The sequence below is a fragment of the Ostrea edulis genome, chromosome 5, assembly GCF_947568905.1.
Source record: "Ostrea edulis chromosome 5, xbOstEdul1.1, whole genome shotgun sequence".
Taxonomy (NCBI): domain Eukaryota; kingdom Metazoa; phylum Mollusca; class Bivalvia; order Ostreida; family Ostreidae; genus Ostrea; species Ostrea edulis.
This window is the reverse complement of record NC_079168.1, coordinates 64,862,368-64,889,852: the sequence shown is the minus strand read 5'-3', so window position 1 is coordinate 64,889,852 and position 27,485 is coordinate 64,862,368. Positions and strand designations below refer to the sequence as shown.

The following is a 27,485-nucleotide window of genomic DNA, read 5'->3' as shown; positions in this document are numbered from 1 at the left end:
TAGGTCCGGAGTTTGAACCCCGCTCGTACCATGGCCACGTCAAACCGAAGACGTTAAAATAGGTAGTGATTGCTCCTTTGTCAAACGCTCAGCATAATTTAGAAGTGAGAATCAAGGGTATTTCGGATATGACCTTAATAAAAATGGAAGTGCCATATTGTGGCAGGCATTGGCATGATAAAGAACCTTCCCTGCTACGTCCGTAAGCCCTAGATTTGAGGTACTTCATCTACAGCTGGTGACATCTCAATATGAGTGAAAAATCCTCAACAGAACGTAAAATAATCAATCAATTAATTAAGCTATTTATAGCTTTATAAAGCTACTTAAAATAGCTTGATTGAGCAAGTTTAGACTGAATTAGGTTGAATTTCTTATGTGCAGTGGCACAACCAAAGAGTGGCATATAATAATTTTTGAACATGTTTATACTCTGAACTAACCACATTACTGTTCTCATTAGAGTTGGTACCAGTTGGTACTACCTTGCTTTAAGAATTTTATTATCTATTCATTAAAATTATGAAAAGAGAATTTCCTTTGTGTTGTTATAACTGTCTACTACCTTGTGTGCATTGAAGCATAGATAAATATGATGGCTTTACAATGTGGATTCTGATTGCCAGTCCATTATTCTATTGATCCTCATTGACTTTTATTCTATGCTGCAGAGAGTTTTACTCTTTCTTTAAACAACTTAATAATCCTAAAATGACATTTGACAATTTTGAATCAAAATTCTTCCTAAAAGACATAAGTTTAAGAAATATTTTTTGTGTACAAAATGAAGTGTTGTATGGAGTAAAAAGATGAAATATTTTCACTCGGTGAAATTCCATTTTTATGCTTTTTAGTTTTAGAAATTATTTGATAAAAGCTAAAACCACAGGGGCTCGGTGGTCAGATATTGAAATTTTCTATTATTTGTTCTTGATTATAATATATAAATAAAATCTACCATCAAAACCCGCTCTTTTCATCGTTTTAAAAAAGGTGTATCATATAGTTTTTAATGTACTGTACACATGATATACACCTTTTTTAAACCCTAAAAAAAAGCGGATTTTGGTGGTGGATTTTATTTATAAAATCTATTACTCTGACACATATCATGCAAAACTTCAATTTATTATTCGGGAACAAATAATACAAAACTTCAATATCTGACAACCGAGCCCCTGTGTTTAAAACACTATAATTGAGATTGTGCTGGACCTGTCACAAAGGATATCTATAGATCAGAACATTTAAATCTGATGTTGGTATATTTCATTCAGAGGAATAATGCTAAATAAAATTTACCAAGAAATATATCAAATCCTAGGGTTTGAAACTCTAGATACTTGATAGGAAATTATGGAACCTTATCTTCAAACATCAACAGATGACACGCCAGATCCGAAGTCTCGTGGGGCATCATTTGAAATTGAACGTAAATATTCTTTACTTACACTACGGTTAACAACACTGGCACTCCATCCATTGATGTTTAATGTAACAAAAGTTAGACAGACAGCTGTTACTCGGAACTGTTAGACACATTGATGAAGGAAGCTAAGTGTTGAAAATCACGCGCAAACCTGGGGGTTCTGGGTCGACTGAAAAGGATTATAAGGATGAAAATTTAACACGTCAATGTCCGTATCTTATTACAATAAGATAAGTCTCACAACTTACTGTCAAACGTTTACTAAGACCAGAGACGCTATACGCTATCAGATGCCAAAAACCATGTGGGTACTCTTCTGTAATGAAGTTAAAATCGGTACTCGTTGATAAGTGAAAGTAGAAGTAGCATGTCGGATCGGGATCCTCTCCTTCTTCCAAGAGCTGTTGTCGTTATCAGCGGAAAGAGAAAGTCTGGGAAAGATTTTGTGGCAAATTTGCTTCAAGAAAGGTCAGGAAGAACACACTTAAGTTTAAGAAGACGTGAAAATTATAATCCACGAATAGTATCACGTCTGGCCTCTGGCTTACTCCCGTTTTTTGTTTGTTGTTGTTTTTTAAAAAAATATAAAATGTATAATGCATTAAAAACAATTGTTTACAATATTTTTTTAAACTGGAGCATGCATCTGCACTGTGCTTCTGGTTAATCACTGCAGTATAATGATTTTGAGGGTAACCGAAATACCCGTGATTTACCGAAATACCCTCAGAAAACACCGAAATACCGGGTATACCCCCTAACCTACCGAAATACCCGATTTTTTCATTACATATTATTGTAGTTGATATATTTATATAAATCTTTCTTTTATATATAAAACTAATTATTTAATAATTTATGGAATTTTTCTTGTATATTTCAAATTCTAAGAAGTAAATTGTTTATCTCCTCATTAAATCCCCCTTTAATTTTTATTGTGAGAATAAAATTAGTTGGATCCAAGCAGATGATATTGCTTTCTTTATCTTTAACGAGAAGGAGAAAATCACCTGCTCAGCTTTTCTTGCGGGAGCACAATGATTTTTAAAATTACAGTGTATAGTACGTGTGCCATTCCAAAATATCGATAAAACGACAGAATAAGCAAATAATTATAATGAGAAAACAATCATTGATTGTACACCTTAAATGAAATAGATAAATAAATATTTGTATAAGTATGTTTGTATGTGGCAATGTTTTATCGACCTTTATGATAGTTAACGGGAGTTATGATTCCTGTCTCAAGCAGTTTCCGGTGTGAAATATACAAAAAAAAAATCCATAAATCATTAAATACTTAGTTTTATGAGAAAAAAAAGTTTTGCACAAGTATTTGAATTACAATAATATGTTATGAAAAAAAATGGGTATTTTGGTAGATTTGGGGGCCCGGGGTATTTCGGTGTTTCTGAGGGTATTTCGGTAATTCTATGTACCGTGATTTTGACACCTTGGTCCAAAAATCTTCCTCTCTCTCTCTTTTTCTCATTAATACACAAAGTAAAGTGACAACAATTAGTCTGGGAACAATACACATATTAGTGTAAACACACCTACACATTGCAGAAATTTTTATTGTATTGAAACACAAATATTTCAAGAAATAATAGAGGGCGAAGCACTATCACGGCCCAAAGGGCCGTGAGAGAGGAGCTCTCCCTATAGGTAACACGTATATACATGTTTAAAAGGAAAATATAGGAAACTAATGAAAAATTAAACCATACCTATGGAACTTGAAAATTTTGGTCCCAATGGCGTCGATTTGAATACTAGCGCATGGACATGTATTTCTCCATTTTGAATCTCGTTTACCCAAGTTCACGTTGTTTTGAGATGTTACATAAAATCCGTAAAAGCATGTATATCTTATTTTCTTAATCATATATAATCACTCCTCGATTAACGTGATTATACATGTACAATGTCGCTTATGTTTGTGTATTTGCTGAACACTGATGCTGAATATGACATCACAATGCACTGTTTACATCAGTTGCATAGCATTTCCCGCGTTCAATGAATAGGCGGATCAAAAATGTTTAAAGTTAGAATACTTTGATTGAGCTCTGTCCTCACACGTTAGGTGCTAATATTTTGGGATATTTTTTGTCCTGTTATGGACTTAGATATTAATGCCAATAATTTTTGCTTCGCCCTCAAACACGGTCACGCCGTAAGACATATTAATAATAATAATCTTTATTTTTGAAGTTGGATATACATAATCAACAATGAATATTAGCTATTTACCGACTTGCATGGATGTTTGCGCTAGAGGCCTTTGAGTGGGAAGAAACCGGAGTACCCGTAGGAAACCCACGTATCCGAGTGGGCAACCATACCCTCTCACATACAACCACACTGTCGATCACGGGGATCGAACTCGGGTTGCAGCGTTGAGAAGTGAGGGTGTTAACCACTACGCTACCCGGACACCCAAACTACAGAAACTATAGACTTATTGGTGGGATTTCATTTGTCAATCTGACATATGCTGAACAGGTTGGGAACACTTCCCCTGTAGCAAGGTCTTCTTGCTAAAACGCGATTAACCCTCTTTAGCCAGAAAGTGAACATTACCATAAACAGGTGTTTGAGTGTTTACATTGAAAATAATGGCAAATTCAGTGCAATACTGAATAAGTGCAACACACACTCACAATGACACAAATTGTCTTTATAAAATTGACAACACAGTCAAGAAATTTCATATGAACATTGCTGTGTAAGAGGGTAGGAGGCTGAAATCCAATACACATCGTGGGTGTTTTTAGTTTGATTTATATATTTGCAGAAGCATCAGACATTTTAGCACTTTTTCTTCTTTTCACGTGAAACACAAAGATATATACTCCACAGGTGTTTTTCCTTGGTTGTATGGTTAATATTTACTTTCGCTAAAGAGGGATAATCGCGTTTTCATGAGAATGTGAGAATATCTCTCTGCAGGGGAAGTGTTCCCAACCTGCTGAATGACCTGGTTGATGTTTGATAACCCAGCATGACACTTCATTTGCTTGTTTTAGGCCTGCTGGCATATACTGAAAATGCTGGTTTCAGAAGACCTGTGAGATTCTCGCTGCTTTATGAAAAATGATGGTTAACACAAGTAAATGCGCTTTTCAGTATGTAGATATGCAAATACATGTATCATTACTATAATTATGCAAATATTTGATAATGTCAAAAGATGATGATACATTAAAAATGGGAACAATCAAATTTGAATTTATTTTTCATTACTAGTACTTGCATTACTAGTCAGGTGCTCTAACCACTGAACTATCCAGGCCGATATCCATGGTCTGTATAGCCCAAATTACTACAGAGTCAAAACAGAATGCACATGTACTTTGTATGTATTCAATTCTTTATTGTCCTTAAGTTATACAACTCCGACATCGGAATTATATCTATCATTCTTTCATGGAATTTCCATAAGTTATGTCAAGGATTTGAATAAATCATAAGTGACAAGAACGATAGGAACATTGTGGAATTAAACTTTGCTAATAGGGCACCCTGTGTGGTCTCCTGGTGGGTCATAATCTCTCTGAATCCAACTATGATTCAAGTGTGCCATATTTTTGGGTCCTTTTTCTGCATGTGTTGGAAAGGGAAAACTTAATCTCGAGTTCTTGACCATGTAACCATTCCTTGGACCAGGGACATAAAAAAGTATTTAACACTGGGGAGGCAAATTGGATCAGGGAAAAGGGGGTCCAGGAAGGGTCAGACCTATTTAAATTTCCACCAGCATCTTGATAATATTACATGTGGTTTCTTTTGCCATTGATCTGATGACACAAATATGAAATAAAACAACGTTTGATTTTATTTGCATTTCATTCAATATATATTATCAAAATAACACAAATCACATTGATACATTTTAATTTGGGTAGATCTACATGTGCATGTATTAACCATTATTCTCAGTTCACACATTTAAACACTTAGTAGTTTCCAAGTATTAATTGTCCCAAATTGATTCTTTTTTTGAATACTTTCGTGCTGACACAAAGTCATTGGCAACAGTAGAAAGGCGTAATGCAGCTGCGGATTCGTAATTAATACCCATGCTAATTGTCAACGCACGCCAGGTACAACTTTGCACCTGTGTAAACAATAGAGTTCACACTTTGCTGTTCCAATTACCACATATTGTTATTGTATTCTCCTGGTCTTATAAATACAGACTACTGTTGTAGATTTGTCACCCCCTTTTTTTGCAGAATTGTTGGGGGACAGCTACTGTTCCTGCTCACTTATCTCCCCTTCTTTCTTATATCGATGTAACAGCCTTCGGCAACACAGTAAATATTATATTTCAGAACTTGTATAAATACCTGTACATGTATCTTCTGCACCGCAGATATTGAGGGCATAACAACGTTTGAAATCATGAGACTGTTGTTTGTAATTTCAATAATAAAATGGTATTCTGGCAGTACCTCAACCTCAACCATTTGTTATTACTGTACAATTCTACTTCAATAAACTTAACTGTTGCTTCGGATAAAAAGTGAAATAAAGCCTTGCATACCCTCTCTTGATGTTTAATGAAAAGGCCCCCCATAAAACATCTAGAAAAATTACAATTTTACTTCAATTAACTTAATTGTTGCTTCAGGTAAAAAACAAAGTTTTGCTTACCCACTATTGATGTTTAATGAAAAAGTTACAAGAATTATTTTCCTCTTGAAGCATCTAGGAAAACTGTTATAGTTCTTGCAGTGTTCGAAATTGCTTAAATTTAAACTTGGTATAGACCACGGGTCTATGCCAAAACAAGATGACATAGACCTCATCAAATTGGCATAGACCGCAACATTGAAAAGAAATATCACCAAAAAAATCCCATTTTCATTTACTTCTAATGTACTTAAAAGCATATTTTCTTTCCATTTCCATAACAATATCCTCCTTTCCTCATAGCATTTATCAGACGTTGACTGACCATATATAACTTTATTGCTTTAAATCTAGAAAATCGGCATAGACAATTTGGTCTATCTCAATTACAGTTGGCATACACCAGTGTCATTTGACATAGACTCGGTTCACTGTTCTTTCGGTCTATGGTTAATTTCGAACACTGTTCTTGGGAACTTTGGTACTATTGTTCTTCTTGATTAGATGCATTAATAACACCCTGCTGATCTGAGTCATTTGTATTCTTTGTGAAACAAGAACAAAAATTTGAATATTTATGTAATGTTATGTAGCATTCTAGCTAAATACAGTGAGTAGAAATATTGGTTGTATTGTAACATGTCAGTTTGATTTACATTGATCTTTACTAAAAGTTAGCAAAACACAAGCTGGACCCAGCTGCACGAGCATTATAGTTAACTTTAACTTGCCATTAACTTGAATACTTATATAGCGTTAACTTGAAGTTAACTGTGAGTTAAACTTAACTAACTTTTGTGCAACTGGACCCTGGTCCTGTGCAACAAACAGTATTTTCTATATTTTGGAAATTTGAACATTATGGGAAATCACATTTTTAATCATTGCAGTATACTCATTAACCAATTTGTTTCCCAAATTGAAATGGTTGAGCTCAACCTTAGAATGACAAATATCTTCATGAATGTTACTTTTTTTGCTATAGTTTTCAGTTGTTTATTATAGGTTTTCTTCAGAACTCTGCACATTTCTGAGGCTCTCAGGTCCTCTGAAATCGCAGTATGCCAAGGTATGTATAATGTTAATATCAAAATAAGATTGAGTTATCATACTGTTGATTGGGAAATTAACACGGTGGTTTTAATTTCACTATGTTCATAATTTGTCATTTTTCCATGAAATTAAACCCATAGTGAATAAGATATTAAAAATGTTTCAATGCTTTTGTAATTAGATTCTTAAAAGAATATTTTCTTATAACATGAAATTAAAACTTTTATGATTGTAACAATAAGGAATATCGGAACCATTATTTCGTCTCCGATTCTGTCCTGGTTTTAATATTTAGTATGTTCAACGAGATCACGTTTTCTGCGTTAACTTGGGCAACTTTTCAGTAAACAAGCACATGTTACTTATGTACTAACAGATATAGTGAATTCAGGCACATTTTAGCACCGTTTTTTAAAGTTGAGGGGTTGGAAACAAACGAAGAAAAAAAGTACCGTTATATTAATATGAAAAATCTTAGTTAGCAAGAAAAGCAGTTCTGCTCAAACCCCAAATCGTAAAAAAAAAGGGGGAGGGTATTCTTCAGTTCCCGAGTTGAACTCATTGATCTAACCTTACATTTCCACTACCATTCACTGCTACTATATCAAGTGACCAGCTAATGAATCAATCTTTTTTGCATGTACTAAAAACAAACTTTAGTGTTGTATGTGATAATTTAACACAATCTCAGGAAAATTTAATCCAATTACTCGTGTTTTAGTACAAGTACATTCACTTGCAACATTCTGAAAAATAATCTTTAAACTGGGCATATATTTTTATATTAGAAATGAGTCGTCTTAAGCCATCACTAATTTGTATACAAGAGTTGCCCAAGTGATGCATAATTTTCGTAACTTCTTTTTCTGAAGAGTTCCAAAATTTTCTAGTTCTGATATCCCGTATTAATCCTGAAATCTGGCTTCGTTGGATTAAAACAACTTACATTATATAAACATTTCTTGCTTTGTATGACTTGGTGATCTTGACCTTCCACCTATATGACCTGGTGATCTTGACCTTCCACCTTTTGAACATAGAAACATTAGGTGTATGCTACACCAGAGAAATTTGATATGGGGGAAAAGTGGAGAATATGTACATTGAGGATATGAAATTGAAAACTTTCAGATTTACTTTATTTAGTCGAAAAATGCAGATTTAGTAGACAGCAATCTGGGAAAAAAAATTAAAACCCCTACTGGACTTGAACCCGCGATCTACAGTTCAACAGTCGACATGCTAACATACAGAGCTACTCAGCTAGGTGATGATTTTTTAAATGAATAGACAAATATTTCAGATATTTATATTTTTATCCATGTTTTGAAAGGAAGTCAGCCAAAAGGGCTTTGACTTTAGGATTAATATTCCAGTGTAAATATGAAATCCCACTTATACATGTAACACCACCCACAACCCCACCCCACCCCACCCCACCCCACCCCACCCACATACACAACAACTACAACACACACACTTTCTTAAATTAGCATGAAATACTTTACCATGCAATTACATACACAGTACTAGGTTAGAGGATACTACTTTTCAGGAGAATGGCCTTGACATTGAGAGACTGTTAGATTCCTCACAATACAAGGAAACATACAGAGAAGATATGATCAGATGGGGAGAAGAGAAACGAAAAGAGAATTCCGAGTATTTCTGTCATCTGGCCACGTCAGGAGCTGATAAGGAGATCTGGGTAATTAGTGATGCCAGACGAACAACGGACATTGAATACTTCTTAAAATACCACCCACAAAAAACATTAACGGTCCGTATCCAAGCAACCATGGCAGTACGAAAGGAAAGGGGATTTATTTTCAAAAAAGGTTCATTGAAATAATGTACATTTGTAATTTGAAATCGGTCGTGAAATTCAAGGTATTTTTGATAATATTTCTATCTACTGTGACATAAACATGTACAAACTAAAATAATTTTTGTTCAGGTGTAGATGATGCAGACTCTGAATGTGGATTGGATACTTACACAGCTTGGGATCATGTAATAAACAATAGTGGGGACAGTGTCACGTTAATGCAGGAGTTGCAGTCCCTGATTAATGATGTCATCAAGTTACAACAAGTACGAGACTGATTTGTGTATATCAAGCAGTATTATGTTATGTATGTAATGTACTACATAATGGCATAGGGCAAGAGGCAAACAACCTAGATAACCGAGATCCTGTCTCATGGTAGAAAGTGGATTGTAAGAGCAAATACTTTTAATGGCCTATCAAATTGGCAACCCCAAGCATAGAATTGCTCTTCATCTGGTGATACACAGGGGCATTAGGAACTTAACAGAATATAATTTCCAAGAAACATGTTGAGGATTTTATGTGATTAGGGCTTTATACATATACATTACATGTAGTTACTGTTAATCATAGTCTTGACTGTAAAGATGGACCTCAAAGTTTTACAAATTTATGTTTTTAAGCAACAGACTGGCTTAAATCTGACAGATGATTCGCAGAGAACTGTAGTGTTGTGGTGCATGTGTAGATACAAATTATTATACACCCCCCCCCCCCCCCCCCCCCCCCGTAACAAGTTGGGGTGGGGTGGGGGGTATACTGGAATCGGGTTGTCCGTCTGTCTGTCCGTCCGTCTGTAGATGCAATGGTTTCCAGGCTCTAAAGCATTATCCTTTCCACCTACAGTCACCATATCATACATATGGATTACCCATGGGATGAAAATGTTCCCTATCGATTTTGGGGTCAAAAGGTCAAAGGTCACGCACACTGGACATCGAAGTAGCAATATGGTTCGGTTTGTCATGCCATTTCTTTTTTACACTCAGAAAAGAGGTAGTTTATACCTATTACCAACACCCTTTGGGAGATTGGGGTAAGCGGGGGGTATTCTTAGTGAGCATTGCTCACAGTACCTCTTGTTTCAGTTACACACCTCTCCTCCCAGGAATGAATAAGATCACAATGTGGGATTCAAATGAGAATCAAGCAAAATTACCAAAAATGTATGGTGTGCTTTGGACAAGAAGGTTTCACTCTTCTTTTTGTTATGAAGAATGTGCTGATTTTTTGTCATTACGCCATATTGTCATTCTGGAGTTATAGGACTTCAACTGTCAATTGGAGATTTTCAATCTAATTGAAATCAGATCTTTTCTAATTGCTTTGATACTTGAATATTAAGGAGGAGAATTTTGACAATTCGTTGTTCTGCTGTACCCCTGTAAGAATATGGGCTTTAAGAATTATTTGTGTCCCAAATGGTAATTGAATGTCCCAAGTTTGTAGGGTGCATACTTGAATGTCCCAAGTCAAATTTGTAGGGGGTATACTTGAATGTCCCAATTCAAATTTGTAGGGGGTATACTTGAATGTCCCAAGTTTGCAGGGGGTATACTTGAATGTCCCAAGTTTGTAGGGTGCATACTTGAATGTCCCAAGTCAAATTTGTAGGGGGTATACTATTAGTTACACAGTTAGTTAGTGATCTGATACGGAAAAATACATGGTGTGAAAAGAAAACCCGTATCGGGCGAGGCAAAGCCGAGCCCGATTTGCCTCGCCCGATACGGGTTTTCTTTTCACACCATGTATTTTTCCGTATCAGGTCACTAACTGACTGTGTAACGAATTTATCACGTCGAAGACCTCTAACTGTATATGTGGGGGTCTATATCATACAACTTAGTCAAATGTCTTTCCTTTTGAAACGGCTGCAAGTCGAACCCGACGATAAATAAAATTACTCGCCCAATACGGATTTTACTCGCATGATACGGTTTTTTTCACGGCGTCATGTGACCAAGATCTGACCAATCAGATTTCAACAATTTTGTCTGAGGCGTGATAATTGAATGTCCCAAGTCAAATTTGTAGGGGGTATACTTGAATGTCCCAAGTCAAATTTGTAGGGGGTATACTTGAATGTTCCAAGTTGAATTTGTAGAGGGTATAATATACTGGTTTTACATGGCTGTCTATGGATGTGTATATATTTGCATATGCTTAAAACTGCAAAAATCATTATAGTTTATTATTAAAATGTTGGTATAATAATGATATTGTCCATTTACTTGTGTATACACCTGATTTGCAATTCATATATGTATGTACTCGTTTCCCCCACATGCTACATACACATGTAGTTTGCAGTTCATGTAATCTGTAGTTAATGTTGTAAACTTTTTTTTTTGAAATTTCCTTCTTTATAAGCTGTCTTGCTGTTATGCCCTCTGGGCCCAAAATCGGAATAAACTTACCTTATCTTGGCTACCCACTCCTCCCTTTTGAACCCCTCATGTACCCAACTGCATTCATTTAAACAATAAAATGCTTTCTTTGTTGATTTGTCAGGTGATGAAGGTAGCTACATGTAGCATTGCAGAAAAAAATCATATGAAACATTTTTCTGCAATGATTGCTACCTGCATCACGCAATAAAATTACAAAGAAAGATATTTTATTATTTATATCATTATGTATTTTTAAATACAGTTTTCATAGTACTTTGGTGTATGTAGTCGTGCGTTACGTTGCTTAGTGAGAGATAAACACGACTGAAGAAGACCGGTGACACGGTCGAAATATTTCTACAAAGTGTTTAGAGTTTTTTTCATATTTTACTTCCAAAAAAGAGACTTTTTTATTTTTAAAAATATATAAACTTTAAGTCTGAAATGTCATATGGTTGATCAAATGGAACAGCCAATGTACCCTTTGATCTTGATGACGTTCCATATTTGGTTATGATTTCACGGACAAGTGGTACCAAAAAAGCGGATTGAACTAGTTTTCAACAAACGTGCATTCATTTTCTATGATGAAAGCAATGTCAATTTCAAAAAATATATAGATAAAAGAAAAGATTCAGTGATTGTTATATATAGTGCCCCATGAATGCACATTAATTGAATTCATGTGGCATTTCATTTGAGCTAAACCATCAAGATCATTCTTTGACATCAACTCTTTCCAATATATTTCATGAGATCACTTTAAAGGGTTAATGTGGTCATTTTCTTTGCTCAGGAAATTTATTTTTAAGCTTTATAAAATAGTTAGGATCTACCATCGTATTAATTTTTATTCTTTATTGCTCAAAATATTATATCTTGGATTATCTAATAGCATACATAAACATTTATCGAAAGCATATGTATGATAACTTAAATGAAGTAAAGGGTGGGTTCACGCTCATTTTAAAAGAGTGAGATTTGGGAGTCTTGGGGCAAGATTTTGACAATGCTCATGTATGTATTGTTTTGAAACAAACAAAAAGAGAAAACTAGAATAAAAAAATTGTTCCTCCTTTTCAACAACTGTAAAACAAGAATACGACAATAATTTATTAGAATATTCGCATCACCAAACACGAGTACCCCCCCCCCCCCCCCCCCCCCTGTTTGTAATGGACTAATAGTAGCCTAACATTGAACCACCATGAACTGAAGGACCAATCCTATCCTCCAATATATTTTTATTTGATTTTTTTTAATTTTACGTTTGTTTGTCAAGAATTTTCCGACTCTTCTCCAGCTGCACCCCACGCACATACAGCTAGCAGTCACTAATATCGATTTCAAACATTTATTTACAAAGATCTACAACTTCAGTGGAACAAAAAGACCAGAATTTTACACAAAATACGTTTAGGCATCTTCTCCGTAGGGAAATGGTTCCAGAACTGAAGATCAGTTGAGGCATGTTGGCCTTTTAACCCACTGACCCCAATCCCATTAATAATTAATTACCGACAGCTTGCCAGGCCACATATTGGAATACACTCAAGCTAATTAAAAACCTATATTGAAATGGGAAATTAATCGTTATATTTCCCCAGTCTGTGTACAGTTTGCCGTAAATAATTATTTGATAGCGTTTGTCATTAATTTCATATTCGACCAGCGTCTAATCTTTACAAATATTAAGTATTTTAATTGTTTATTTATCATTATAGTTTATTGCATCAATCATTTCACATTCGTATTATCTTTTATAACCGGTGTTACTGTAAGTAAGTTATCATGAGGTATTCCGCGTATTCTGGATTCGTAAGCTGAAAGCAGCGATCGGTCGTTTAATATAATACCCTGGTAATTACGATAATTAACGTGATAGGCTACGATGTCCACGAATAAGCAAATTTACCGGTGGACAACAGGTACGTGTTTGCCGCAATCAGGGACACTTAATTGATACGACTGATGCTTATGGTGGGGTCGTGGAGTGGAAACTCGTGCTTCTTCTCACATTCGACTAAATCTCGCACTATAATTACAAAAGAAAATGTGACATCTATCACGAACTGCTAACACTTACATAATTATAAACAAAGATGTATTGTAGAGTCCAGTATATGTTCTACCATGTCCCTACCTATAATTAATCCTCAATTCTGCCACAACAGGTGCGAGAAGTTGTGTAAATTAAATGTGGATTCTCAAAACAAAAAACAAAATCCAAAGTATTTTTAGTATATTTATCACAACTCCCCCCCCCCCCCCCCCCCCCCCCCCCCCCCCCCCCCAATCAACATCATTTCAACTCACTACACCTCCATTTTTCACGAGAAATTAAAGGCTACGCTTTTTGACATCATAGACAGCTGAAGCAGCTGCTCTATAAAAATAGAACTCTGAAATATTCATATCTTGTGATTAGTCATTCAAAAACTTACTATGTTAACTAAGAGTTGATATTAAAAAGATTCTGGAGTTCCTCATTGACAATATCTACAGTCTTGGATGATCAGGTCTTCCAACAACCTGTTAGAATCCCCATTGACATGAATGGTGATCCTTTATTAGCGGGTCTATTTTTATTTTCTTTTGATGCAGAATTAATTCAAATGTTTCAACACGAGAAGAAAAAAATCTCCTGCTGTGGCCTTCAACTCGACACTTAGATGCTGTTTGACGTGTTTCATACCAATTTTTAGACAGTTCTTTAGATATCAATTTTAACTACGGATTACTCCGTATATCCGGTAAATATATAGGACTCGCGGCGGGTGTGATGGGACTGCAGGGGGACGATTCCACCTCTGACGTGTCCAGGGTCCGTTTTTACTCTACCCTTAATTCGTGGTCGCAGTTCCACATGGGGGGGGGGGGGGGGGGGGGCAAGGGGCAAAAACCCCAAAAATGATGCAATCGTTATAGATATATTCTTCGGAACATCTTGCAGACAAACTTAACTATGTGCAAAGTGATGCTGAAGAACAGGATGTATAACAAAATGAGTTGGCGTTATACCATGGGCAAGGTTGGAGCCATAATTAAGATTTAATGCTTTACATAGGAAATTGCATATGGTCAGGTGAATCATGTGGTCTAAGGACCCTTTGTTTCTTTAAGATTTTCCATGAATTCTGGATACCAACCAACTAAACTAGTCCATTGTAGTAATGATTATTAAAACGCATTGCCCTCGGAGGCTGAGTCACGGACTTGATTGGGGTGCAGTGTTTGGTGGTATGGATCTTGTGGAGAGAATCAGTGTCCGGTAGTAAATGTGAGTAAGTCATTAGTTGATGATACACTTCCAAATAACAGCGGCGGATATTAAAAACTTTAGTTTCCCCATGTTTTGTTAGCTCGCTCGAGTTAAAAGAAGGGAGCTTTTCTGGTCACCTCTTATTCATCATTAGACAAAGGGGTTCCAAATTTGTTCAAATGAAGATTCACACCCTATCGAAAGGGGAGATAAATATATGGGGGAATCTTTTTCTCAAGAGCATAATGGCCTTGATTAGTCACGTTGATATGCAACTATCATCAGGTAATGTAGATTCAAGTTTGCTCAAATCATGGCCGCAGGGGTAGTGTGGGACCATAACAGGGGAACAAAATTTTATATTAGAATATATACCGTAGTGTAAATCAAATGTGGATTCTAAAATATTAACAGCTGTGAAGGAGAAACTTCAAACTTACTGTGCGACTACATATTCCAGAAGTGATGTAAATCAAATGTAGATTCTATAAAAATTTCCAAAAAACATACAGTAAATTTGAAATCGCAAATATTCTCCAAAATCAATAACATCAAAACGTATGACTTTTCAACACCTTACACGAGCATTCCTCACTGTGAATTAAAAACCTGGCTTTCTGACGTCTTATACAGATGCTTCTTGGACAGAAATGGAGCACGGAAATATTCATATTCTTCAATCAGTGATTCAAAACACCACTCTTGATTCCACGCGCAAACACTCCGCAGTTGATATTAAAAGTATGCTTGAGTTCCTCGTTGGCAAGATTTACGTAGTCTTTAGTGGTCAGGTCTTTCAACATTTTTTGGAATTCCCATGGGCACTAATTGTACTCCTTTATTATTTGATCTGTTTTTAACTCACCTGAGCTAAAAGGCTCAAGTGATCTTTTCTGATCAAAATTTCTCTGTTGTCTGTCGGCGTCGTCGTAAACTTTTCACATTTTCGACTTCTTCTCAAGAACCGCTGGGCCAATTTCAACCAAGCTTGCCACAAAACATCCTTGGGTGAAGGGCTTTCAGATTTGTTCAAATGAAGGGCCATGTCCCTTTCAAAGGGGAGATAATAACAAAAATAGGGTGGGATCATTTAAAAATCTTCTCAAGAACCACTGAGCTAGAAAAGCTGAGATTTACATTAAAGCTTCCTGACATGATGCAGATTCAAGTTTGTTCAAATCATGGCCCCCGGGGGTTGGATGGGGCCACAATAGAGGATAACAGTTTTACATACTAATATATAGAATAAATCTTTAAAAATCTTCTTCTCAAGATCCACTGAGCCAGAAAAGCTGAGATTGACATGAAAGCTTCCTGACAGATTTCAGTTTGTTAAAATCATGGTCCCCAGGGGTAGGATGGGGTCACAAGGGGGGGATCAAAGTATTGCATTCAAATATGTAGGGAAAATCTTTAAATATGAGCCAAGGTGACTCAGGTGAGCGATGTGGCCCTTGGACCTCTTGTGATATTCGTGTGGCGCAGAATTTATTCAAAAGTTTCTACAAAATCTCTTGCTGTGGCCTTCAACTGGACATTTCGATGACATTTTATCTATTAATAATTAACTTATGTTCATATGCATGAATAGGTGAAGATAACTAACAGTAATCAATCTCATAACTCCTATAAAGAATACAAAATTAATAGTAGGGCAAACACGGACCCCTGGACATAATAGAAATTAGACCAAGTGCCTAGGAGGAGTAAACATTTCCTGTCGACCGGTCACACTCACTATGAGCCCTATATCTCGATCGGCTAAACGGAGTAACCCGTAGTTTAAAAATTCAGTGTGCAAAGAACGGCCTCAATTGATATGCAATTGATATACAGCATTTTAACGGGTTTTATTGGTAAATTAGATCGTTATAACGACCATAAAATTTTCGAAATGCTGACTTCAAACGAGACTGTTGAAACCCTTGTAGGTCACTAACCTGCTTCGATCTATAACTGATCATTCGCAGAACAAGCTCTTATCGCATCAGTTGAGGGACATAAACACGATATGCTTGTAATAATGGAGAAGCTGAAGTAATCCCGTTTATCATAGAGTTGATTTGTTAGTTTGCCGTTAACATCTGTGTTCAATAAAATACTCGGGTGTCTGTTATTTCGAGTTCACCATGATATATCGAATCGACATAAGAATGGAAATGATTATTGTTAAAGGTGTATGGTCTGAATTTCGAAAAAAAACATTCACCTTGTACGTTGTTAAATAATCGCACGTACGTATTTATGAGGCATTATTTCACATGTTAGACCTGATCATTAAAGACTACGTACGACAATATTGTCAATTAGGAACTCCAGCATCTTTTAAATATCAATTTCAGATGACTGATCATAAGATATGAATATTTTTCATATTTATTGAAAAGCTACTGCCTATGATGTCAAAAGGCATAGTCTTTAATTTATCTTGAGGGATGGTCGTGTAAAAATGTTGAAAACTCGTACGTTTTGATGTTGTTGAATTGAGGAAAGTTTTGTGATTTGAAATTTACTAAAAGTTCTTTAGAATTGTTTAGAATCCACATTCTGGCAAATGTCGTGGCACATTACGTTTGACGTTTCTCCTTCACCACAGTTAATATTTTTGTGAGAATCAAAGATAGGAGCTTGGGAGAACATTTACTGGATCCAGCAATGTATCTGTTTGTAAGGGTTTTTAAAAAAAAAAAATTCAATTTATGAATCCAGTAGAGATACGGCATATGTCGATTCGATATTTCCCAGTGAACTCGAAATAACAGACAACACAGAGTCTTCCACATCTGCTTAATAGTTAATACTTGGATATTTTATTGAAAATAGATTTCAACGGCAAACTATCAACTCAACTTTATGATAAACAGGTGACTTCAACTTCTCCGTCGTCGATTTCCCATATCTATATACTGTAGCACTATTCCGTTATCACCTGCATATGGTGTTTATATCTCTCACTATAGCTATACTAGTATTCCGTTATCACCTGCATATTGTGTTTATATCGCTCACTATAGCTATACTAGTATTCCGTTATCACTTGTACATGGGTGTTCATGTCTCTCAACTGATTTGATATGCAAGAGCATCTTCTGTGTATGATCAGTTTTTAAATCGAGGCAGGCTACTGACTAACAAGTTGATGTTACAAGGGTTTCAAAAGTCTCGTTTAAGGTAAGCAATTCGCAGCTGTCTGACATGTTTCATATTGAACAATAGTTAGGCGTCCCGTGGGGATCCGGGTTGAAATAGGTCCTCAGTACCCCTTGCTTGTCGTAAGAGGCGACTAATTGCGGCGGTACTTTGGATGAGACTGGAAAAACCGAGGTATGGCACGATTAAGATCTCTCCCTGCTCAAAGGCCATAAGCGCCGAGCATAGGCCTAAATTTTGCAGCCCTTTACTGGCAATGGTAACGTCTCCATATAAGTGAAAAATTATCGAGAGGGACGTTAAACAATATACATGTACAATCAATTAACCAACAGTTAGGCTGTTCTTTACGTACTAATTTTCACTGCGGATTACTCCGTTTACGTGATTAAGATATAGGGCTCACGGCGAGTGTGAGAGGCAATAGGGGATGCTTACTCCCCTAGGCACCGGATCCTATCTCTGATATATCCAGGGGTCCGTGTTTGCCCAACTCTGAATTTTGTATTTATTGGATTTACGAGATTTATCACTGTTCGATATATTTACTTTTTCATAACTTTTAAAAAAGTATCCCATGAACAGGAAGGCCACGATTACTCATTAGCTCAATTGAGCTATATAAGCTCACAAGAGCTTTCATGATTACCCGTTGTTCGGCGTCTGTCGGTATGTCTGTACATCCGTCCATCTCTAAACTTTACACATTTTTACTTCTTAAAAACCGAATGGCAAATTTCAACTAAGCTTGCCATAAGGCATTGTGGAGTAAAACTGTTCAAATGAAGGGTCACAACCTTTTCAAAGGGGGGTAATCAAGAAATATTGAAATTATGGTGGCAGCTTTTAAAAATCTTTTCTTCAAGGGCTACTGGGGATGGAAAGACAAAGCTTTTGTGAAAGTTCCCTTAAAGAATGTAGATTCAAAATTTTTCAAATTATGGCCCCGGGGTAAGGGTGGGGTCACAGTAGCGGAAGAGTTTTACTTGGGAATATATATAGAAAAACTTTTAAAATATTATTCTCAAAAAACAAGGCCTTGAATCGTCATATCCTCTGGTAGTTAGTACTAAAATCACTTATTCAAGTTTCTTGTTCAAACCATGACCGCGGTGAATAGGTTGGGGCTATGCTATAGGATCAAAGTGTTTTATTGTAGTATATAGGTAAAAACTTTCTCAAGAGCAACATGACCATGATTAGTCATATTGATATGCAAGCATCCTCAGGTAGTGCAGAGTCAATATAGTTCAATTTGTGGCTCACGGAGGTTGGATGAGGCCACAATTGGGAATCAAAGTTTTACATTGGAAAATGCATGTCTAATAAAGTCTTTAAAATCTTCCAATGAACAGCTAAGCCATGATTAGTTATGTTAATGGGCAGGTAGTGTAAATTCAAAGAACTACGCACGCTAACTCTGACTTCCCGCCTACATTTTGAACTCGTATATTCTAAAAAGCGTTGCAATTTTGCTAAAGATACATTTTTTTATGCAAAATAAAATTCATTAGCAATCGATTATTAACTTTAATATAATTGTCAATTGATTGTTTGCAACTCGATTATGATATCGATTAACAACAGAATTTTCGCTGTCATTTGAGCGAACGAGTCACGCGACTCAAAACGAAGCTCGATAGTTTGTTAAAATGCTTTTAAGAGACTGTTTTATGTGATGAAAGAACCCATAAAATCGATATTAGTAAGTACAAGAAGCATTGTTTTATTGATTAGTTGGAGGTGGCATTCTCGGGCCGATTTTAAATTCGAGTACTTGCGAGCCGAATTCAATGTTAAACTCACAACTAATCAATTAAACGATTACGTTTTCCTGGCTTTTTTATGATTTTCATATTTACCGTGCCAGGAAAACGTCAGAACCGGTGCCATTACGTATTTGGAGCATAGAAATGTGAAATTATTATTATTATTTACAAAATATGAATGTAAGGAATACATGTTCAGGTTGTTCGTATTATGGTAGATATACGTCCAATAAGACAATCCATATGAAAAATTCTAGAGAAATATACAATGGGAGTACGGTTTGAATTCCAGGATTCGAACCCGCGCCGACTAGAGATGAGAGGCCGTGTGATTTTGAGCGCGATGCTCTAACCACTCGGCCCTACCTCCTTTAGATATTCTTATCACGTAGTATGTTACGTTATGTCTGTAAACCGTACAATACTGTTTTGGACAATTAAGCTAATCTAAACCATAATTCATACATTTATTCCTCAAATACAGACAATCACTCTTTTTTTCATTACACTTGGGGTTACAAAAAAACTCAAAAGTTCAGACCTGACGTTTAGGTTCAATTAGGACGCAGGAAGACACAGCAGTGGTTTATCATCGATGGCCAAGAAATCCTCATTTATTTCCTTTAACAGATGGATACCTTTTTTGTATGAATATTGATCAGTACAAATATCGTTTCATTTACATGTACTTGCCTGGTTATTTTGTCAAACGGCCAAGAATATCGTACATTTTCAGTAATCTTTCCCGAAGCTGCTTTATATTTAATATCATATTTAGACACAAGCTGAAGATCTAGAATTAACTGCTAAAATTTACTATCCATGTTGTAAAAACTTTAATACTTTGATTTACTACCATAAAAACTTTGAGACTGTAAACTATACTAAAACCCTTGGTACCTTATTTTCCATGGTACACACTTTGATCTTTGAAATGCTGACTTACTAGAATAATAATAAAAAAAAAATAATGACGATAAAAACTTTGATTTACTTTAGTAAAAACTTTGACTTTGACACTTTGATTTTCTTTCGTAAACACATTGATATTCTGATTTTCTTTTGTAAAAACGTTTTCTTTCGTAAAAACATTGATATTTTGATTTACTAAAATATTGATACTTTTTGATTCACTCTAGTAAAAACTTTGATTTACTTTAGTATAAACGATTTGATACAGGAAAAACTTTGAGCAGCCTGTAATAACGACCATAGGATTGCGAAATGCTGACTTTAAACGATACAGATGAAACCCCTGTACCATCAACTTGTTTGTCACTAGCCTACCTCGATTTAAAAACTGATCATACGCAGAACAAGCTCTTGCGTATCGATTCAGTTGAGACATAAACTCCATATGCAGGTAATAGTGGAATATTGCCACATAAATATGGGAAGATGACGGTGGAGAAGCTGAAGGTTTTGCATATTGTCAAGGATATGATTTTCTAGCTTCAGACTAATAGCTTGCGGGAATGGGGGTGGGTGTAAACCAAACAGCTACAGTTCTGCAGATAATGATTTTCTTGAAACTATGTGGAAGTGACATGATATTGAACTTTGTCTTTTTGTGATGCTAATTTTACTAAGTTCATGATTTAGTTTATCTCCTGTTAAATAAATAGTTGTTTTACCTCCTGGTACTTATAACTTTGGGAGGGAAAATGAATTTGTAATTGACTTCACTATCACTGCTAATAGTATGTTCTGCACTATATTCAAACCACAGGCACTTGTTTCTGTAAATGACTTACGACCTCGGTATACTAATAATAACTTATTATTAGTATACAGAGGTCGTAAGTTATTTACAGAAACAAGAGTCTGTGATTCAAACCTACGAAGGGGTATCATTTTGTCCAGTTAACATAAATGTTCCCTAGAACCCGAAAAATATTTTTTCTTTTGTTCATCAATTGATAGAGTTTGCCTTTATGAAAGTTATATCTTTCTTGTGAGAGCTTATGTACATTTAAAAAATCCAGAAATTATTTGACTTAGGAGTGGCTATCCTCTCTTCTATATGCGACCTTTGATGCTGACTAAACGGTAGCAAACTGAACTTTACTAGTGAAACGGATGCTTACTACCCGGCTTTGTTGCCGCAAATAACAAACGATAAGACAGTTGTTCCCATTTGAAGGGGGCGTGGACACGATCTTGATCGATTGAAATTGACGAGTTTTGGGTGTTTTTAATTGGTTAATTTTTATTTTGTTTTGTTGGTGTTGTAGAAATAAAGAAGTGGAATAAAAATATTTCTACACAAGAATATGCTTTTGTATTTACATTAAATCCGGCTCCCCAGATCGTGTTTGTCAATACTCTTCTCATTGTCAGAAAACGACGTGGGGAGGTGAGATCACCATGATTTCTAGAAAGTATGTCAAAACCATTCAACATTTCGACATACGTTAATGATAAATCGATTTAGGGAGCAAGCACAAAGAAGAAAGAACAGAGAATGTCTGTTATAAAAGCTTTTTTGCACCGAAGCTGTCAACTTTGGCGACAGGCTACAATTAATAGTTGAGTCACGTGACATGTAAACATAATCCTTGTGTCTCAAATACATCTTCGTGCCAGTTTTTGAAATTTGGGTTTGTTGCTATGCTTTACACGAATCAAGAACTGTTCAGGATGTCTAGAACACGATTTAAAAGTTCACAGGGATGCGTAGTTTGACATATTAGCTGTAATAATGTAGCTCTCTGGAAAACAATTGGAATGTCCCATTTCCTCCCCCAGAGAGCTACAGTTTTACACCTAAACTTGTACCATTCCATTACACACAATAAAGTAATCCGATTCCAATCTGAATTGCTCCGACACTTATTTCTTGTACACATAAACAATCTGCATGTACGCATGTAATTGTCTAATTTACTTCTCCTGCAAACTTCCTGCGAACATTCAAATTTTTCTCTGGAAGCATTTTTTTTTTTATCAACAAGCCAATTTCTTGTGAATTTACGGCAAACTTGCAGCAAGCCCAATATGTTACTTTCAAGTTTGCAGCTAGCGGGAAACATATCATCTTCTGAACAAACGCTTGCAGCAAACACAATTAACAGTTTGGTGAGGGCGGCTATCTCTGTCAGGTTGGACTTTGGAAAGAAAGCAAACTTGCTTGGCTGCTAGAAGTAAGTTTAGGTTTGTATCTAAGCTTCACCATCAAGCAAAGATCTAAAAAGACTTGCATAAAAGTGATGAAGAAATGCATATATAAAGGTCGAAAAATAATACATTTTCTAAACACACGCACGCACTGTGAGAATTCAATGTGAAATAAGTCACGTAAAACAGTACGATTTTTTAAATTATTATTTTTTATGCCCCCCTTCAAAGAAGAGGGGGCATATTGCTTTGCACCTGTCGGACGGTCGGTAGACCACATGTTGTCCGCTCAATATCATAATCTTGAGAACCATTCACTTGATCGTAATATTTCATATGTGGGTTAGTTATGAATAGAAGAGAACCCCTATTGTTTTTCAAGTCAAAAGATCAAGGGTCAATTTACTCTGGATATAGGAATATACTGTCCGCTCAATATCTTGGGAACCCTTTGCTTGACAGACATCAAACTTGGTACACTGGTACATCTTCAGTAGAAGATGGTCCCTATTGAATTTGAAGTCACATGGTCAAAGGTCAAACTGGACATGGTAACACATTGTCTCCTATATTCTAAGAATTATTTGCTTTATTAACACCAAACTTGGTACACTATTACATCATACGGAGTAGATGACCCCTATTGATTTTTAGGTCACATGGTCAATCCACTTTTGACATAGGAAGATATTGTCTGCTTGATAAGAATTGGTGATACTACTCACAATTAAATGATACATGTGTATAACCCTTTTCAATTTTGCTCGGGGGGGGGGGGGGGGGGGGGGCATATATGTTTTACAAACATCTCTTGTTATAAATTGCTTCTTAGATAAGTACATGTATTAGAAAAACAATATTTCCCACAAAATCAGGATTTTCGAATATAAATGACCTTTTCTTTTATCTTAATGTATATCTTTGACGAAATTGCTGTAATTTATTTTAAACTATAACATTGAAGCCCAAATTCCATGGCAGGATTTCATCATTATTCCCATGTAATTAAGACTTCGATGGTGATACACGTAATACACGTCCCATTGCTTTGAAAATGATTACACTGGAAAGATCAAAGAAGAGAGCTACGGGAATCAAATTATTATCTCGTATCAAGGACAGGTTTTAAACTATTTAATTATTCTGATTTATGATAACTGGAAGAACAAATTAATACTTATATTGATATACAATGTGCATTAATTTAATCAACTTCTTGTCCGTTTCACAAAGTGCAATGTTATACAAAGAATTCGTGCCTTTTAATATTTTTGTTGCATAAGTAAAATATTTTCCCCATTATCATGATTATATTAGTCAAGAAATGATAAAGCTATCTGGATTTTTAAATCGAGGCAGGCTACTGACAAACAAGTTGATATCACAGGGGTTTCAACAGTCTCGTTTAAAGTCAGCATTTCATTATCATACTGATCTAATTTATCGATGCAACCTGTCATTGGGTCAAACGATGTCTGACGTTTTTCGTACCAATTATTAGGCCGTTCTTTACACACTGATATTGACTACGGATAACTCAGTTTACCTGATCAAGATATAGAGTTCACGGCGGGTGTAACCGGTCAACAGCGATGTTTATTCCTCCTAAGCACCTGATCAAATCTCTGGTGTGTCCATGGGTCCGTGTTTGTCCTACTCTTAATTTTGTAATATTTATAGGAGTTATGAGATTGATTACTATTCGTTATCTTCGCTTCTCCATTTCCTCATTTAAAATTTTGAAGGTACTAGTATAAATTTTGTTTACGGTAGAACAAAAGCACAACAATTCGTATTGGACAAAATCAACAGATTTTGCATGATATTCTTAATTTGCTACTCCTTTTGATGCCATTTTATATGCCCCACCCCCTAATCTTTTTAAAAGAAAACAGGATGTATTTGTGAAACACTGATGTCCCTGGATTAAAACAAAGTGGAACGGTAAGACATTGTAGTTTTTTTTTGGAAGATGTTCAAAAAATAAGTCAATGGTCAAGGTCAACCAATCTTGTATCGTTGAAAAGGTCTTCTCACAAAAATAGACATGCTTGATATAAAAACAATACCTATTATGATTTGAAAGATATGGCTTTTATTCGAATTTTCTAAAAGTAAGTCGAAGGTCAATGGAAAGGTCACCCTGTCAAAGATGTTGGTGTTAATGGAAAAATATTGCCACAAGGAATACACATACTAAATATGAAAGCTCTGCCTCTTATGGTGTAAAAGATAAGACCAAGGTTAAAGTTTTTTGCCACAGACAGACAAACAGATGGACAGGCCAAAATTTATATGCCCCGAATCCTCAATTTCGAGGACATAAAAATGAGACTCATTTTCTCTTTCTTATATCGTGCGATACCCCTACTTTATCTTAAGTCATCATGCCTCTTGTTACACCAGTGTTATCCTATGAAAACTTTCAAAAATTCTAAGCACTAAAAGCATGACAGAAATATTGTCAATGTGCAAAAATCTATAATTATCAGAGGAAATTTGGACTTCCTTATATCTTACTGAATCGCACCTCAATGTTTCCAACGAATTTGAGAAGAATTCATCCCTAAACCATAGACTGATTAAACATGTCAATTATTTTTACTTTGAAAGCGATAACTTGTAGAGTTTATCTGTAAGGTGTTTTTATTTATGAAGTCGCATTCACAAGGACTCACGTCTACAGTAATGGAGACGTCGGTGGCGCTTTTCCAACGACGTTGACAAAACCTTATTGTATAGTCACGAACCTTATTAAAGTTTCAGTTCTCAGACATCTCGTTGTTCTTTTTCGTTGGCAGATCCACACTCACATAACTGTCAGTTTGCTGCCAGACATATTCTTGGTTGCTCTCAATTTAAATTCAGAATCCACTGTTTAAAAGATATGCAAAGTTACCTTGCCCATTAACCTCTGGTGGAAAGCAACGACCTTGTTCGTTATGAGAAGACGTACAGAATACTGAAAGTGTACTTATATCCGATATATGAAATATTTACTCCTGGTACATGTATATACATACATGATGCATTTTAAATTGCTCCTCTCGCGCTGATAATTAGGTAAGCTCGATTAATTTTTCTCATGTGTAAGGATACCCCCTAACTACAATATTACATAAATCTTTGGAGATTGTATTGAGTTTAAGGGATTGACATGATATACAGATTTTGTTTCCATAATTAATAGAATGATAACACGTAATGCAGATAGATTATGAAATAAGTGTATTTTTGTTTTATTATCAAAGCTTGGTACCATTCAGTGGAATGTCGGGGGTCCTAAGATGAAGTGACTACAACTGTACATGCATGGGAATCGCGTATCACTGTCTTAGCTTGATGTACTGATGAGAGATGATGTACTGATGAGAGATGATGTACTGATGGGAGATGTCAGATGTACTACTAAATGTACAAGTACATTACCCGTGACTTATTCTAATAAGAATGACAAAGCGATGGAACAAATGTTTGAAATAATAATGACATCCCTGTCATAGAAATAGACTAATTGGATGCAGCAATTTGCCGTCTTGTTTGTCGTTATTAAAATCGGCATTGAGTATTTTCACCTGATTAATAGGTAAATAGATTGATAGTACGGAGGTTTAGACTCCAGAAAGAACATTTCACTCGTGCAGAGACAAATCGGCCTCTGGGTCATCACAACGACTAATGGTCATTGATGAAGAGGATTTATATCGCAGTGCTTTAGTATCTATGGCCTCGCCCAATATGCTTAATCTGAGTGTTTGATGGCACAACACAGTTACCATCAGGTCTGTCCCGGGTGAATTCTGCAGGGGCGCGTTTTACAAAAGAAATTACGACTTACGACCAAGTTTACAAACTGGAATTTTCTAGTTTATTTTGAAATCATTAGCTCCAAATGCCAATTTTTTTTTTATTTTTTTTTTTGTTGATGATGAAAACTAAGCCTTAAAAAAGTTTTACTTAATTCACCCAAAGTAATAACAGTGTAATACAATTTAAGACTTGCGACTTTGTCGTAAGATGTTTTGTAAAATGGAGCTCTAACCGTTCCACTTACGCTCTACACGACATGGACGTGGTAGTCTGAATAGAAAGATGGATCTGACGACGGCTGGCTCAGGGTAAAAAGCTGAGTGGAGTGAAAGTCAAAAGCTAGTCTGTGATGGTGTGGCGTGGTTGACTCATCTCCATGTTGACATATAAAGTCATTCTCCCTACTTTATTTCCTGCAGAATTGATATCTACAAAACTCTGTATTCAATCATGATGCGTAAAAACCAAATATGTAAACGAAGCCAACTCGGTGCAATACTTTGTTCACAGACAGCATTGCCTTTTTTCACTTGTCTAATCCAATATGTGACATAAACATGGCCTTAGATTTAAGCTTCAAAGACATTTACCAACATTCACATTGTAATGTATTAAAAAAGAGCGTTAAAAGATTTGTCACTGCAGCAAGAAGCAAATTTGATATCAGGTTGACAGACATATCCTACTCTAACAGCCTTCTAAAAACATTACCAATTCATATTTCTTGAATTGAGAGTTTTCAAGTTCTCATACACAAAATTGATAGTTTACCTCAATGCATACAAAGTTATACAATTTAGCTTCTGGCCAGTCTACACTGCATGCTAATGGCGGTGTTTCTTGTCTTCGTTTAACTGATACACACTATAGTTACCAATTAAATGATAAACAATTAAAATTGACGGAGCATTGATAATACCGGGTACGTTTGTCATCATTTTGAATCTCCATTACATATGAGTATTTAGCCCATACATCTAGCTTTTGATTTATACAGTGTATCTTATTCCAGATTAATATCCACTCCACT

At 35.7% G+C, this 27,485-nt stretch overlaps 1 protein-coding gene and 1 long non-coding RNA gene across 2 annotated transcripts; one reads left to right on the top strand and one right to left on the bottom strand.

Moving 5' to 3' along the window:
• Positions 1 to 1,791: 1,791 nt before the first annotated feature.
• Positions 1,792 to 27,277, top strand: LOC125651744 (phosphomevalonate kinase-like). Its single transcript, XM_048880491.2, has 5 exons — positions 1,792 to 1,897; positions 7,076 to 7,139; positions 8,679 to 8,961; positions 9,081 to 9,217; positions 25,897 to 27,277. Exons 1-5 carry the CDS (start codon positions 1,797 to 1,799, stop codon positions 25,939 to 25,941), a joined length of 630 nt encoding a protein of 209 aa, XP_048736448.2. The 5' UTR covers positions 1,792 to 1,796; the 3' UTR covers positions 25,942 to 27,277.
• LOC130054673 (uncharacterized) lies at positions 16,465 to 18,258 on the bottom strand. The gene is made up of 2 exons (XR_008802996.1): positions 17,647 to 18,258; positions 16,465 to 17,592 (listed from the first exon to the last, which is right to left on the bottom strand). It is a non-coding gene; the product is annotated as an uncharacterized LOC130054673 (long non-coding RNA).
• Positions 27,278 to 27,485: the final 208 nt, after the last annotated feature.